The sequence below is a fragment of the Carlito syrichta genome, unplaced genomic scaffold, assembly GCF_000164805.1.
Source record: "Carlito syrichta isolate Samal-C Ts95f unplaced genomic scaffold, Tarsius_syrichta-2.0.1 Scaffold274468, whole genome shotgun sequence".
Taxonomy (NCBI): domain Eukaryota; kingdom Metazoa; phylum Chordata; class Mammalia; order Primates; family Tarsiidae; genus Carlito; species Carlito syrichta.
This window is the reverse complement of record NW_007218564.1, coordinates 41321-55359: the sequence shown is the minus strand read 5'-3', so window position 1 is coordinate 55359 and position 14039 is coordinate 41321. Positions and strand designations below refer to the sequence as shown.

The window sequence follows — 14039 nt, the reverse complement described above, 5'->3', positions numbered from 1 at the left end:
GGAGATTGAGTGGCTGTAAACTGGAAATCTGTCTTCTTAGAAACTGTCTTCTCAAGTCAAGGAAAGCTAGTTTTTCCAGGTTCTGGAATAAGAGACTTCTATCCCTATGTTTGTCCAAACTATTTTTTTTCAATTGAAAATTTAGAAGTGAACTGTGTGATATTGTTTATTTATATCTACCCCTGAAGAAAGATGTTAGATCATTTGTTAATTCATTATTTAACATTTTGAATGCAGATATTACCATTTACTCTGCACATAGTGTTAAGACAAAACAATTAAAAATACATTTACTGATTGTCAACTTCAAACATTTAAAGAGGCCGAGACAATGGGCTTTGTTAAAAATTATCTAGTTTATCAATCTGTCTTTTTATAGAGGTTTTTAGTCTATTTGTCTTTACAAGGTCTTTTTTTTTTTTTTTTTGACTTGGAGTCTCACTCTGTCACCCAGACTGGAGTGCAGTGGGTGCTCCTGGCCATGGCAGGCTCGATCTGCTGGGTTCTGGCAATCCTTCCTCCTCAGCCTTCCAAGTAGCCAGAACTACAGGTGCACGCTACCATTCCTGGCTAATTTTTTGACTTATTGTAGAGATGAGATCTCGCCAAGTTGCCCAGGCGGATCTCAAACCCATGGGCTCAGGCAACCCACTCACCTCTGCCTCCCAAAGCATGGGATTACAGACTTAGCCACCGAGCCCGGTTACATGATCTTAAATGTATCATCTTGTTAATTTTTTTCCCTTCTGTTTTTGTTCCCCTTATTCTTTTCTCTGCCTCCTTTCAGATTAATCAAGCATTTTTTAGTGTTCTACTTTATCGTTCCCATTGGCTTTTAACTATACTTTTTTGTTGCTCTAGAAATTAAAATGTGTCCTTAACCTATCATAGTGTTCCTTGAATTAATATACTGTTTCATGTATAATGTAAGAATTTTGTAATGTGTACTTCTTTTTACCTCCTATCTAAATGTTGAGTTGTAGTTATAAATTTTACCCCTTCTGTTTTCTCTTTATAACCATACTTATCTCCTTCTTATTCCCTCCTTCACTTCTGAATGACAGAACTCTAAAATTTCAGCTTTTTTTTCCTTTTAACCACTTCATAACATTCTATTGTCTTATGGCTTATATGTTTCTAGTGAGAAGTCAGCAGCCATTTTTTAGCATTACAGTCATGTGCCATATAATGTTTCAGTTAACAATAGACCATGTATATTATGGTGGTCCCATAAGATTATAATACTGTATTTTACTGTACTTTTCCATGTTTAGATATGTTTATATACACAAATACCATTGTGGCATAATTGCCTACAGTATTTAGTATAGTGACATGCTGTGAAAGGGAAAAGAAGTAGCTTCTGCCCCTGGGATTGTAAGGGGGGGAAATGAAAGAAATGGCTTCAGCCTTGAAACAGGCGTTACTCCCTTCCTGGAGGTTTTTCTTTGAAGGTTTCTCCTCTGTAAACATTGCAAGATAAATTGTATCTTTACCCACTACACCTGTCTAATTAGCACATCTGCTTCTGTAAACTCACCAGCTTGCTGATGTCAGCAGAATATTGCGATAAGAGCTCTGGAAAATGTCCAACTCTAACTTTAGCTAACCAAGATGTAAGCTAGGACTACTTAAGGGAGCTCTGAGTGGGGGCTCAGGGCCATCTTGCTTGGAATTCTCTTCCTGCAAGCAGTCGCCAGCTGGCAGAGCCATGACTAATAAACTTCTCCTTTGTTAAAATTAAGTCAGTGGGCTATTATTTAATCGCTCAGACCCTACTTCAAACGGGGGCTCATCTGGGATAACCGAGTGCTTAAATTGCACCAATTTTAACTGAAGAGCCTTGTGGGGCTGCGTCCCTGCGAACTCTGTGGGTTCGATTGGGCCTGTATCTCTGGCAGACTCACAATGCCCCTGGAAGCCCTGAGAGAGGTAAGTCAGGCTCCTGATTTCTGTTTTGAGTGCACTCCCGTAGGGACCCTCGGGAAAGCTGGATGCAGCGCTAATTCCGGGGTCCGAGGTCCTAGTGAGACATCACTGGGATCTCCTGTTTTGCCCTCAGGCAGCCAGATCTCTCTGTTCAGTTTTCGCTGTCTTGTTTGTGTGTTCAGTGTTTGTTACTGTCATGTCTGTTATTGTAATTAATATCATGGGTGGGATGGGAGCCCTGCCTTTATGCCCACATGGGATAATTGCCAACAGCCTCTCCAAGCTCTCTTCACCGCAGGAGAGAAGGAGAGAATCCACCAGGAAGCAAGGAAGTTAATTCTGGGACCTGGCAGCTGGCCAGCAGAACATGCAGAATTGAAGTGTGTCCCAGATCAAACTGGGACCCTAACACTAATCACGGTAGGGAGTGTCTCACCACTTATCGCCGGACTCTGTTGGGGGTTTCTGGGCTGCTGCAAGGCACCCCACAAATTTATCTAAGATGAGTGAAGTCACTCAAGGGCCACAGAAATCTCCCACCACTTTTCTGGGGCTTCTCATGAAGGCCTATCAGACATATGCCCCAATAGACCCAAAGGCACCAGAAAACCGGAAGGTGTTTGTCATAGTCTACATCTCCCAGTCAGCCCCTAATATATATATATAAAGAAAAAAAAGAGAGCTGGTTAAGTTGTTATACTTCATTTATGGGACATGTTGTCTTTTAAAAACTTAATTGGCGTATGTTTCTTTATGTCATTGTATGTTTCCCTCTCTTCCTTAGTCTTTGTTCTTCTTCACTAATTCTGAAGGAGTTCATTCTAATCCACCTGTAAAGAAACATAGAAATATCTCTTATATGCTACTTAGCCTTTTGCTAGCTCAGTGCAAGTTAATGCTAGCCTTGAAAAAAAAAATTTTTGTAATCTTTCTCTGGCAACTAAAGAACTAAATAAACTGTTCTTGTATTCAAATACTAAGCCAGGTTAGTTGAAAGTAAGTCTGTTTCTAAAGGTTTAGGCCTTGCCTAAGATCGTAATCAACTGCTTGTCCCTGTAAAACTGTTGGGAAGTCTCTTAGAGTCGTGGAATGTATACTGAGTCCCTACTTTATATTGTAATGCTAAATAACACTAATGCTGTGTTTTTGGCTATGCCTGACTAGCACACCTCTTACAAGACTGGTAAAGCTTTAAATGCTAAATACTTTGCAGGACTTAATAAGGCATGGGAACTGGCCATTTCCACCTGATTAAGTCACCTTGTAAGCTCGATACTTCACCTAAGGGACAGGTCAAGTACTAGGCACACTCTGCAGTGCATAGAGTGAGACTTAATCACTCTCATTTAACTGTCCACATCTTATGACTAAGGCTACTATTTAGTAATTCATGAGAATTTTTGACAATTTTGCCTGTTCATAATTAGGAATAAGTAGGAACAGATCATTTTACATCTAGGTGGCCTGTTCACTCTAAAAAGGTTTTGTACCAGGCCATTTTGTAGACATCATTGGGAAGTCATGGAGACAAAAAAAAGGGGGGGAGAGGGAGGGGCTTCAAGAAAAGCTGAGAACACTCAGTCTGGGAGAAGTCATCAGGGTTCCAGGAATTCCTGGCTTTGCTGTTTATAACTTTATTTAGTTATTTGTTTAATTTAGAATTCTCCATTGAGAAATTGTTCAATGTTCTAATTGTTCAATTAGAAATTCTTCTAAGTGTTCAGAGCAAATTCTGGGTTTTCAAGAAACGTGACCAAGAGAGTGTGTAGTGGTCTGTACCCTCGGACACCCCAATGGGACAGATTTTGAGTGATTGGAGCAAATTAAAATTACATGGTATAATAACAATAATAAGTGCATTATTAAAAAATCAAATTTGAACTCACTACAAGTTAGCAGATAATAAAAGGAAAAGAACTCCAAAATGAGCACTTTGGCAGTTGCCACTAAAAGCAAAGCTCCAGTCACCCAAAAGAGGCCTAATAAGGATAAACCTGCTAAGGGGAATGGCATCAGCTGCTATGAATATGGTCAATCTGGGCACCTAAAGCATACTCATTCTTAATGGCCTAAGCCCCCAGGACCTTGTCCAATATCCAGACTAAAAAGTCACTGAAAGACATGGTGTGGCCTCTCCCGAAGTGGGGGGAAACACCTAGCTCGGTGATGGTGGCTGTTGACTGAAGGGGGAGGGGCATGGCCCAGCGCAGCACTCTGTATGCCATTCACCCAGAGAATCCTTGAGTCTATATAAATGTGGCTGGGGTCCAAATTAATTTCTTAATTAATACTGAGGCTTTCTAGCCCTTGTGCTCATACTGAACTTCTTTCTCCTAAAACCTGCTCTCTAGTGGGAGTTAAAGGTATTCCAAAAATTAAATGTTTCTAAAAAGTGAATTCAAATTACAACTATAAAAGGTTATCTATAAATAAATAAAAACGAAAGGAAAAATATTAAAAAGTTGTTGGTATACAAATAAGGTTTTAGTAAGAAAAAAAGAAATATAAGAAAAAAGATATTTTTATCTAAGAAGAAATCTTCTAAGGTACATTTCTGTCCTGTAATAAAGTAAATAGTTATGAGAATTTTTTAAAAGGGGGTAAAAAAACAAAAATAAAATGGTATAAGCATGCCAAAAATGCTATAAGGAAAGTTTATGAAAAATATACATACAAAAGAAATTCTATAAACAATCTAGGCATAATAAAGTCTTTCTGGATGCAAGTCTCCAAACATTTTTGAATTTCTCTTCAAATTTTATATAAAATTTACTTAAGTGCCTAGTTCAAAACAATCTGTCAGGCTACCATTACAGTCCAGAAATACAAAAGTTGGTACTTGTAACAAAAGTCACAGAAATTAAAGTTTATCATTCAAGTTATGTTAATAACTTTGGGCCTTGTAGCTCTTGTACAAAAAGGTAATCAGCCACTGCCTACAATTGTCAAAATGAGGACCTGACTTTATTCCTCTCATTGAGCTAAAATCCAGTAATTTCATACCCACATAATGGTCATGCAAAAAATTCCAGCCAGTGCCTGCAAACAATGCCACTGCTGAAACAAATCTGGACACCTCAAGTCAGACAAGGAAAAATTTTCAATCTCTGGCTAGGCAGGACTGCGCCCATTATCAGCTCTGAAGAAATTACAAAAGATGGACATTCACCCCTCAGCACCCCAAATGATTATGGGATCAAAAAATCTCTAAAGAATAAATAATTGCCAAGCTCAGTGGCTCAGCCTGTAATCCCGTGCCGTTGGGAGGCTGAGGTGAGTGGATTGCCTGAGCCCGTGGGTTCAAGACCCACTTGAGCAGGCGAGACCTCATCTCTATAATAAATCAAAAAATCAGCCGGGTGTGGTAGCGCATGCCTGTAGTTTCAGCTCCTTGGAAGGCTGAGGCAGAAGGATTGCAGGAGCCCAGCAGGTCAAGGCTGCGGTGGCCAGAAGCAGCCACTGCACTCCAGTCTGGGCAACAGAGTGAGACTCCAACTCAAAGAAAAAAAAAAAAAGAATAAATAATTAAGTCAGGGTAGCTAGCACAGGCTAGACATAAATAAATTTCCTATAGGTAGGTTTGAAAAGGCGTTCAAACATTTCTACTGCAGGCCAAGTGGCAACCTATTCCACCCCTTGGCAAATCCAGGATAAACTCCATCAGATGTAAAAACTAGGACAGTACAATCTTTCAATTTGCTAGTTAACATAATAATCACTAGAAATCCTTTGGAGACATATGTAGACATAGGTATTTGGTATTGCATCATTCAGGATCCAAGTTCCTGAAATGGAATTTGTTAAACCTTTGAAATTGTTTAATGGTAGGCCTTTTTCCTACACCTCTGAAGGAAAGGGGAGCCATAAGAATGCTCATAAGAAAATATGTTGTCCATTTGGGAATGCTCATAAGAAAATATGTTGTCCATTTGGGATAAATCTGAATCACAGTTTATGAGCTTATTTCCCTAGACGCTTCTTGGACCAAAGGAAACTCATACATCCCAGGGGAGTAAGTGCTGCTAAAAATTGAAGAAAGGAAGAACCCAACCTACAACTCAGAACTAAGCTGACCTTCCAGGACTGGGAGTGCACCACAGATTCAGCAACACCCCTTAAACTGACCTTCTGGAAAGTCAAAATTTCTCAAGCCCTGCTCTAGAAGCCTGAGAATTCTCCAGCCCTGCTTCAGTCACACACCGGAGGCTGACTGATCAATGCTCGGCAGAAGATTAAGGATTCAGTTTAAGAACTCAGCGGACATTACTGATAAGCCATTGTTTTGTTTTGCCAACCTTTATATTTGCTAAACTGTTTGTCATTTTAATTGCTGTAAAACTAACTTTATTTGCTGTCGAATTAACAAAGTTGTTCCTATTAAGCATGTTAGAAAAGGGTTTCACTAGCATTCCCATTCTTTCTCATGATAGGAAATGTTCTTGTACTTTTATGTATTTCTGCCTAATTTGGGTGTTTATTGCTTCCCTCACACACCCAGTATGTACGTCTATAGAAACTGGTCAGACATAAGAGCTTTCCATCGTTATTCATCCCAGCCAGAAGTTTGTTCTGGGGCCAACAAGGCCTGTTTGGTATTGGGCATCTGCTTATGCAACTAAATCTTCTCAATGTACTAAAGGGCTGTTTTGAACATACAAAAAGGTTGCATATGCCCAGCTCCCAGCATTATAAAAAGGCACATGTACCACAGGAATAATCCAGCCAGGATTTTTCCTTCTGCCTAACCCAAGGGGGGATGAACTAGGCATCCCTCTTTATGAAAGCCTCAAAACCCAAGGTGCTCAATCCCTCGATCAAGTTCCTAATTTAGGAGGGACCCAGGTTTGAAAAGATCACCCCAGAGAATTATAAATACTTATGGCCCAGTCACATGGGTGCAAAATGGGAGTCAGAAATGCCGCACGCCACTATATATGTGCTAAATCACATTATCAGGTTACAAACTGTCTTAGAAATTATAACTAATCAAACAGCCATGGCTTGTTGCTCAGCAGTGAGCCCAAATGCACGCAGCTATTTATCAAAATCGCCTAGCTTTGAACTACCTGCTCGCAGAAGAAAAAGTATGTGGTAAATTTAATAGCTCTAACTGTTGTTTGCAAATAAATAATAATGGTTCTCAAATCCCACTATACCCCTTTGTCTGAAGAGTCAATGATTTGACTCTCAGCACAACTGAAAGGGGGGAATGTGAAAGGGAAAAGAAGCAGCCTCTGCCCCTGGGATTGTAAGGGGGGTGGAATGAAAGAAATGGCTTCAGCCTTGAAACAGGCGTTACTCCCTTCCTGGAGGTTTTTCTTTGAAGGTTTCTCCTCTGTAAACATTGCAAGATAAATTGTATCTTTACCCACTACACCTGTCTAATTAGCACATCTGCTTCTGTAAACTCGCCAGCTTGCTGATGTCAGCAGAATATTGCGATAAGAGCTCTGGAAAATGTCCAACTCTAACTTTAGCTAACCAAGATGTAAGCTAGGACTACTTAAGGGAGCTCTGAGTGGGGGCTCAGGGCCATCTTGATTGGAATTCTCTTCTTGCAAGCGGTCGCCAGCTGGCAGAGCCTTGATTAATAAACTTCTCCTTTGTTAAAATTAAGTCGGTGGGCTGTTATTTAATCACTCAGACCCTACTTCAATGCTATACAGGCTTTTAGCCCAGGAGCAATAGGCTATATCATCTAGATTTGTGTAAATACACTCTGTAATGTTCACACAACAATGAAATTGCCTAATGATGTATTTCTCAGAATGTATCCTTTTCATTAGGAGACACATGACTACCTATGCAACATGTCTTTTTTTTTTCTTGCTGTTGTCAGGATATCCTGGTTTTCTGCAACTTTATTATTAGGTGCCCAGATATAATTTCTTTTGTGTTTCTCTTTCTTGGGTTTTATAGGGTTTCTGTCAAATCTGGAGTAATGTTGCCTATTCATTTTTCAAATAATTTTAATGCTCAAATCTCTCTTGCCTCTTCTTCTGAGACTTCAATTACACATATGTGTTGGACCACCAATATATTCTCACAGGTCAATAAGATTTTGTTTATATTAATTTTTTAAACTTTAATTTAAATAGCTTTTTCTTTTTCTGCAATTTAACTTCACTAATTTTTTTCTGCAGTGTCACGAGTGCTGCTAAGCACATCCAGTAAAATTTTGATTTCAAATATTGTACAGTAATGCATCACTTAATAATAAGGATGCATTCTGAGAAATGCATTGTTAGCTGATTTCATTATTATACAAACATCACAGAGTGTACTTACACAAACCTAGACTGCACAGCCTACCACACACTTACGCTGTATGAGTCTATTGCTCAGAGGCTACCAACCTGTACAACATATTACTATACTGAATACTATAGGCAATTGCATACAGTGGTAAATATTTGTGTATTTGAACATTGAAAAGGTACAGCAAAAATACCATATTATAATCTTATAGAACACTGTTTTATATACAATCTGTTGTTGACTGAAACATTGTTATGCAGTGCATGGCTGTATTTCTTAATTCTAGAATTTCCTTTTCATCCTCTTTATTTTAAGATTTCTATTCATTAAAAAGCAGCACACTTACCTTTTGAGATTTGCCATCTATAGACATAATATCTTTTCCTAGAAATCACTGAAAATATTTAAAAACAACCCCTTTTACAGCCTTTCCTACTTATTTCAACATCTGTGCCATTTCTGTATCTGTTGCTATTAACTTTTTTCCTTCTGGCTATGGATAATAATTTCCTGTTACTTGAATGTCTAATACGTCTTTATTATTTGATGGAATTTTTATATGCTACATTGTGGAGAGTCTGTTTTGTTTGTCTCCCTTTAAATAATTTTGAGTTTTGTTCTGGAAGGTAACTAATGCATTGCAAGTGAGCTTGATCTGTTGAAACTTGATTTTAGGACTTAAGAGCATCCCCTACTATAGGGTTATAGTAACCCTATTCTTAAGGAGTTTCTGAATCTCAGTTGAATTCCTGGTATGTCCAACAAGATCTCTTCATTCTGGCAGTTAAGAACTCCAGCACTCTAAGCTCCATGACATCTCCTTATTAGTCCTCTTCTGCCTGATCTTAGAATCTCACTCTGCATGTTCAGCTTAATATTGGACCAGAGACTCAATGGAATCCATACAGTTTTCTGAGCTCATTCTCTGCACAGATTTATTTATCTTCTTAAGTATCCTACTTTGCAAATCCCAGCCACCTTAGCATCCCCAAATTTTAAACTCTGTTTTTTGTACCTAGTGAAGCTGTTACTCTCTGTTTGGGTTCCACTTGTCTGTGTCATGACTAGGCATGTACCCCAGGCAGAAGTCTAGATTGAATATGAAAAATCAACTCAATTGTTTCTTTTCTCTCAATGACCATAAATCTATACTGTCTGTTGCCCAATCCTAAAAATAGTTTTTTAAAAATGTATTTTGCTGTATTATATATTGTCTACAGTAGAAAATTAATTCTAGAACCTAATCTATTATTCTGGAGCCAGAGTTCTTACCTGCAACTTTGCCATCCCTCATTTCTCCATATTAATTCTGTATACTATATTCAGAGTGATTTTCCTAAAGTACAATTCTGACCATGTAATTTGGTACTTACAAAGTGAGTCAATATTATTCCATGCTTAAAATTATTTACTGGCTTCCCACAGCCCCTGGGATGAAATCTGGGCACTTTGGTATGGTTTATAAAGTACTTTATTATCTGATCTTGGCTTAAGTCTCCAGTCCCATCTCGTCTCTCTAAACTCTATCAACTATATTAATTATTTTTAGTTCCTTGAATGCTCTCACCCTCAGTTTTAAGATACAATTATCCTTTGACTGGGAAGGATCTTTTCAATACTTCTCTTCATCTTCTAATTATACCTTAAACGTTCTTTAGATCTTTTTCTTTTTGAAGCCTCTCTTAGTTACAAAGTCTCTTGCTATATGTTCTTAACAACACCTGTACAATCTCTCTCATAAACTCTGTGAATGACTCAATCGTATCCCCAAACTCTAGTATTTTGTAGTTTGACATTAGATATTTATGGAATAAATGGATGTATTTGACAGACTTTTTGTTGTTATGTCTATAAAGTCCAGATATTTTGGAGGAAGGTTTAAAACAAGGTGCTAAGAGATGCAGAATTCTGTTTCTCTTTTCTTTTAAAGTAATAATCATGAAACTGTATACTCTTTTACACACATCCTTGCAAAAAAAATTTCTTCATTTTACAACCCATTCAGAGTTATCTCTGGAGAATAGAAAATTATAAAATATTCCTAATTTTTTTTCTTAGTAAAAGTCTTGGAAGTATGGAGTACTTCCAACATGAGCTCTATTTTTAGGATTATTTTATATAAGCCAAAATAAATTGATAGGACCTATTACATTACTTTATTCACCTTTCTGTCATCTATGTAAGAAATAATCAACAACTATTTGTTAAAATGACATGTTCTGTGGTGTCAGTTAATATTTTTCAAGTACAGTGATGAGCGCTGAGGAATCAATTGTGAATAAGGCAGACAAGATCCTTGCCTTCAATGAGTCTACATTTTAGTGGGTTTTATACCAATTGAATATATCAACCAGCTAAGTCTGTATCTGTGATATAGAAAATGTCTTTGAGAACAGAACTCTTTAATAGATGCTCATGAAGCCAATTCTATAGGATCATACTGGTCTATTGATGTGCCTAAATGTGACAGTCTTACTAAAACTGCACTCAACTTATGGTTTGTTTAAATTGAGGGTCTATGTAGTTAGCTAATTTTCTACAGTTCTGCTTTGACCCTGAGCTCACTTTTCTTTTTATTTGTTCAACATTTCAGAAATGTTTGTTTAATAATTACTTATTAAATAAGTTTAATAATTATCAGGTGTCAAGCACTTATCTAGGCACTGATGATTAAGCAGTAACCAAGACAGACAAGTATGAGATCTTATACAGATTAATTTTTAGTGGGAGTGGAATGGGGAGAGAGAGAAAATATTGAACCAAATAAATAAGTGTCAACACATCATATATAGCATATGTTACACAAAAAATAACAAAGGTAATAGGGTAGAGAGCGACTGGGTAGTTGTTTTAGATTAAATGGTTAGAGAAAGTATTTCTGAGTGATATAAATTGAGACCTTAATGAGAAAAAAGTAATCACTGAGAGGACTGAGGGGAAGATAATTCTTAGGGCAAAGCCCTTAAGGTAAGAATGAGCCCATCATAGAAAGACCAGCATGGCCACAGTATAGCAGGTAAGATGGACAGTGATTCTGAAGACTCTTTAATATAAAGTCTTTAGCCAGAATCATCAAGAAATTGTGCATACACACAAGTTAAATCTTTTGATACTCTCCCTTTGACATCTTTTCTTTTTTTCTCCTTTCAAGTTTAATAATTGGCATAACTTTTTATGCCAATGCCACTATTAGGCTCTTCTTTTAAAGTCATAACCATTTTTACAATATGCTCTGTTATTTGCAATTACAATTACAGATACAGATTATATAAAGATTTTGATTAGAGTCATTATTATCACATTTTGACTCTTAGTTCATTGTAGTGGGTTTTACAGTGGGCCAAAGGAACATAAACAGTATGTTAATGCTGTTTCTAAGTTATGGGTTTGATAAACCTGCCTCTTACTTTTATTTCCTGATCCAGATAGTTTGGTATGCAAACAGTGTTTGCTTTTACATCATTCTTGGTATTTGTCGTCTCTGAAAAATAGGAGCCAGCAGTAGAGCATGTCTTTGGAGGTGATGGTGGCTTTTTGGCCTTAATTTCTTCCTAAATCAAAGGTACAATATAATCAATATGTTTGAACCCACTTATATTTTCTGTAAGAATTAAATGTAAAATGAATGAGAAATATTGTAGTTAACAATATTAACAAGATCCATGAAGGTTTAAAGAAGTTAATTTTAATATTTTCTTAAATTCTATTGTATTTGGAGAAAAAACAAACAGTGATATGCTATTAGTTTTTGGTGCAATCATTTTAAATCCTTAGTTTAACAATAAATACTTTAAAAATATTTAATGTATAGCCAGGCGCAGTGGCTCATGCCTGTAATCCCAGCACTTTGGGCGGCTGAGGTAAGAGGATTGCCTGAGCCCAGGAGGTGCAACTTGGTGAGACATCGTCTCTGCAGTAAATCAAAACATTAGCTGGTCATGGTGGTGTACACCTGCAGTTCCAGCAACTTGGAAGGCTGAGGTGAAAGGATTGCCTGATCCCAATAGGTTGAGGCTGTGGTGGCCATGAGCGTGCCATTGCACTAGAGCCTGTGCAACAGCGAGACTCTGACTCAAAAAAAAAAAAAAATGTGTAGCCTTTATATTGTAGTTCCAGATAACCTCATGACACATGAGAGTTACTGTTGAGTTGGGAAGATTTCTCTTTTATGGCCAAGGAAAGACAGCTGAGAGGAAAGATAGCTGCTTTGTCTGTGAAGAGACTACATGGTACAAACTACTACTTCCTTGCTGTAAGTGACACATTAAAGCTGGAGAGTTAGAAAGGCAAACTAAGTTTTTTCCCTTGATTAGTTGGAAGAGGAAATAAAAAGGTTCGGAGTGGTAAACATACTGTGTACAATTCTTAAAAAATTAAAAGATCATGGGAACTTTAAGTCCAAGAAGAGTTATAGAAGCCTTAGATCTGTGTGCCTGTTCCAAGAAGGCTTTTTACCCTTCAGAAGTGACGGATATATAAAGACACATAGAAGATAGTGGCTAAATGACAACCTAGAACTGTGATGATTGAAATTGACAGAACAATATTTCACTGCTGGTGTTTAGTAAAAATAAAGCTATAGTGTATTTAGGGGTACTCTTTTTTAAAAAAGTTTATTAAGCAGACATTTTTGGGAAAATAGTAATACATTAACTCCTCACTTAGCATCCTTGTTAGGTTCTTAGAAACTGACTTTGAGATGACTAAAAACAAAATCAATTTTTTTCTCATCAATGTTATAATGAAAGGACATTGAAGGAAATGATGTTATTCAAGAAACTGTGTCCTTTAACTTTAAGTCACGGTTTCCAAGAATCTATCCATAACATTAAGTGAGAACTTACTGTAAACATTTTGGTTCAACTCTCCCATTGGATACAACTAAAAGGCTGGTTAAACTTTTTTTAAAAACCTAGAATTCCTGACTTTTGAGTATGCAGTAAACAGATCAAAAGTAAAGGGAGAATAAGAAGACAGAGGTGTGATGAGTATAGTAGTCATTATTTTTGCCCTTTAGGGCATTGTCTAATCTTGAAAAATGAGAATCTTCTTTTTGACAGCTTTAAAGGGCCTCAAAGACAGGATTCAACACTCAGGGCCCAAATAAAAGCCACCCAAGAGCTGTATCCTCAAGGTGAAGATTACTTAGAAGTGTAATAATCCTGGAAGAAATATAGCCTGAGCCTTGGTTTAAGTAGGTCTAGATTGGTAGGGCCTCAGGGTTCCTACAGAAGTAAACAGAAATTCTCTCTAGAAGAAAGTCAATTTATCTTTAGGCTTCAGGTTCCTACAAATAATGTTTCATACATAGTGTCCAACAATTTAGTTGTGAGTCAAAGAAAAAATTATGACGGGAATTAGAAAATATTTTGAGCTCAGTGAAAACCTAACACAGCAAAAATTGTAAAAGTGGTTAACACAATCTTTAGAGGGGAATTTATAGCATATATATATATATATATATATATATATATATATATATGATAAAGGAAGTTAGAAAAAGAACAGTAAAATAAATTGTGTTAATAGAAAAAGTGATAATAGCAGAAATTAGCAAAATATTAAAAAATACACAACATCAAAAAATTAAAAATCACAAAAAGTAGCTCTTTGATATACTAATAAAATCGATGAACTTCTGTTAAAATTGAGTAAGTTTCTGTTGAAACTGGTAAATGTTTGTTGATTCAAAAACAAAGATACAAATTAACAAAACTAAACGTAAAAGGGTATTTCTTACAGATCCTATACTTTAAAAAGAATATAAAAGCCGGGCTCGGTGGTTCAGCCTGTAATCCCATGCTTTGGGAGGCTGAGGTGAATGGATTGCCTGAGCCCGTGGGTTCGAGACC

General features: G+C 37.0%; 1 protein-coding gene across 1 annotated transcript in view; it reads right to left on the bottom strand.

The window, feature by feature from the left end:
• The window catches only part of CUNH4orf17 (chromosome unknown C4orf17 homolog), a 43580-nt gene that overhangs the window by 7032 nt on the left and 22509 nt on the right, over nt 1-14039 (bottom strand). The window contains exon 5 of the mRNA XM_008052449.1: nt 11595-11738. Coding sequence (XP_008050640.1) covers nt 11595-11738 — 144 coding nt within the window. The remainder of the gene's footprint in view (nt 1-11594; nt 11739-14039) is intronic.